Genomic DNA, 2,292 nt, shown 5'->3' on the forward strand with positions numbered 1-2,292 from the left:
GCTCCCAGGCCTGGAGTCCGGGCGCGGGCAGGGAGGGCGCTCGGGGCGCAGGGCTGGGGTCGCGAGCGGCCGCGTCTGCGAGGCCCGCAAGGCGAGCCCAGGTGAGGCGTCGGCGGTACCAGAGAGCGAGCAAGAGCCGGTGAGCGTGGTGGCGCAGGTGAGACACACACACACACACACACACACACACACACTCCCAGGAATTATTCAAACGGGGCCTGGCACCCCCTGCCCGCTCCCCATCGATCGCAGCGCGGGTCCCCATCGGCGGCAGCCTGCGGCCCGGCCCCTGCGGGAATCCCCTCCCGGCGGCTGCCTGCTCCCGGTGCGACCTCCCGGCTAGGCGGAGGTGGAAGCGGAGGCCGGGGAGGGCGCCCCATCCAGGGCCCTGCCCGCCTCCCGCCGCCGCCCCCGCCGCCGCCGCCGCCGCCGCTTCGCTTTCGCTTTTCCCCGCGGCGCCGCCCGCCGAGTCCCGGGTTTCGTTTTCGACGCGCGGGGCGGGACCGGGAGGCGCCCATGGTCTTTGGCCGCCGCCCGCGCGCCCCACTGCTGCTCGCGCGTCTCTCGGGGCTGCGGCGCGGGGCCTGCGGTCGGGCCATGGCGCCGCCGCGCTGCTTCGCGCTGGAGCTGCCCGGCTGCACCCTGGCTCACTTCGCAGTGGGAGACGAGGCCCCGGGCGCGCGCCCCGACCCCGGCGTGGCCGCGCTCCTGGGCCCCCCGGGCCGCAGCTATTCTCTGAGCGTGCCGGTGGCCGGGAGCGCGGGCTGCGCGGCCCGGGTGCGCGCGGCCCGGCTGCACCAGCGCTTGCTGCACCAGCTGCGGCGCGGCCCCTTCCGGCGGTGCCAGCTGCGCCGCCTGCTGTGATACCAACCGGGCGGCGGGGCGGGGGGCCTGCAGCACGGCTTCCTTCTCTGCGACCCCCGCGACAGCCCCGACACCCGGAGCGCTCTGCTGGCACTGCTGGATGCTTGCCCGGAGGCTCCGCGCCCGCGCCTGGCCGAGTTCTCCGGCGACCCGCTCTGCCGGCTGTGGCAGCTCCCGTGGGAACGGCAGGACGGCCTGGGGTGGCGGCAGCTGGGCCGCGAGCGCGTCGTGCCCGTGCCGGAGCCCGTGCTGCACCCGGTGGTGCCGGACCTGCCTAGCTCCGGGGTCTTCCCCCGCCGGGAGGCCGCCCGCGCCGTTCTGGAGGCGGTAAGAGTTGGATCTCTTCCCAGCGCTCAGGGTGGATCCCCCAGGCCAGGGAAGTGGACACCGTGCGCTCTCCGCGGGGCTGGCCTGTCCAGACCTCCCTTTGCCAGGGAGTTGCTTTACTCCCGAGCGCAAATCTGGTGGTGAAGGTCGCCGATGGGCCAGCCTCTGTTTAGACACCGTGGCTCTTTCCAGATTCTTGCTCGCCAGGGACTCCGAACCCCATGGGGGAAACTGACATCCCAACAGGAGCGGTGCGGCTCCCCCGCTGGCGGTGCCCGAGGTGGGGGTGGGGGTGTGCCGCTGGGTACAGGGAAAGCAATGCCATCTTGGAAGTGGGGACCCTGTTCCGGGAGGTCGGGGTGTAGAGAAAGGGCATGAGCTTGGGGTTTTAAGAAACTTAGATTAAGCGGTGCCTGCTTGCTTACTGGCTGCCACCCAGACACTCGGCTACTCCGTGTTGCTTTGTGCCTTTTCATCTGTAAAATACCTGCCTTGCAGTGTTAGGACAGGGAAGCATCTGACCCACAAGAGGTGCTCAGTGCGGGACAGCTAAGATTCTGCCTGAGCGCAGCCTGGGCAGGTCCCTAGGCTGCACTATGGGTCTTAGATACCTTGTATGAGCCTTGGGATAGTATTCCCGAGTGGTTAAGATTGCAAGACCTGGGTCTGAATCCAAACTCTGGCATGTATTACTTGTGTTACTTTCAGTAAGTTTATTAAACATGCTTCTTTGCCTTGGTTTCCCTGATCCGTAGATGGGGTTAATAACGGTAGCACACTCACAGGGTTCTCTTCAACAGTGGCCAGGTTAATACTGTGAAAGCACTTAGACTGTTGCCTGGCTCAGAGTAAGCACGTAAGAAGAAAATACATGTCTGGGCCTCTCTGTAGAGGTGCTGTGAGTACACGTGAGGTCATGCACAGTTCAAAACCTGGAATCTCCCGGAGACGCCGCCCTACCCGCTTGTTGATTGCAGTGCTTGGCACTCTTCTGAGCCCCCAAGAGCTTAGCAAAGGACGGGATGCTGACTGCTTTCTTTGGAGCCTACAGTGTGGCTGATTTCCCACATTTGTGACACACAGGGCCCATGGTTCCACTGT

The 2,292-nt window shown here is 66.3% G+C and overlaps 1 protein-coding gene across 1 annotated transcript; it reads left to right on the plus strand.

The window, feature by feature from the left end:
- Window positions 1–421: 421 nt before the first annotated feature.
- LOC114890779 (UMP-CMP kinase 2, mitochondrial-like) lies at window positions 422–2,286 on the plus strand. The gene is given in 2 exon segments (XM_029214655.1): window positions 422–1,191; window positions 1,384–2,286. Coding segments are annotated over 2 exon segments (861 nt in total). The 5' UTR covers window positions 422–516; the 3' UTR covers window positions 1,570–2,286.
- The last annotated feature ends 6 nt before the right edge of the window (window positions 2,287–2,292 follow it).

Source organism: Monodon monoceros, unplaced genomic scaffold (assembly GCF_005190385.1).
Source record: "Monodon monoceros isolate NGI ecotype Baffin Bay Population unplaced genomic scaffold, NGI_Narwhal_1 Contig6454_ctg1, whole genome shotgun sequence".
Taxonomy (NCBI): domain Eukaryota; kingdom Metazoa; phylum Chordata; class Mammalia; order Artiodactyla; family Monodontidae; genus Monodon; species Monodon monoceros.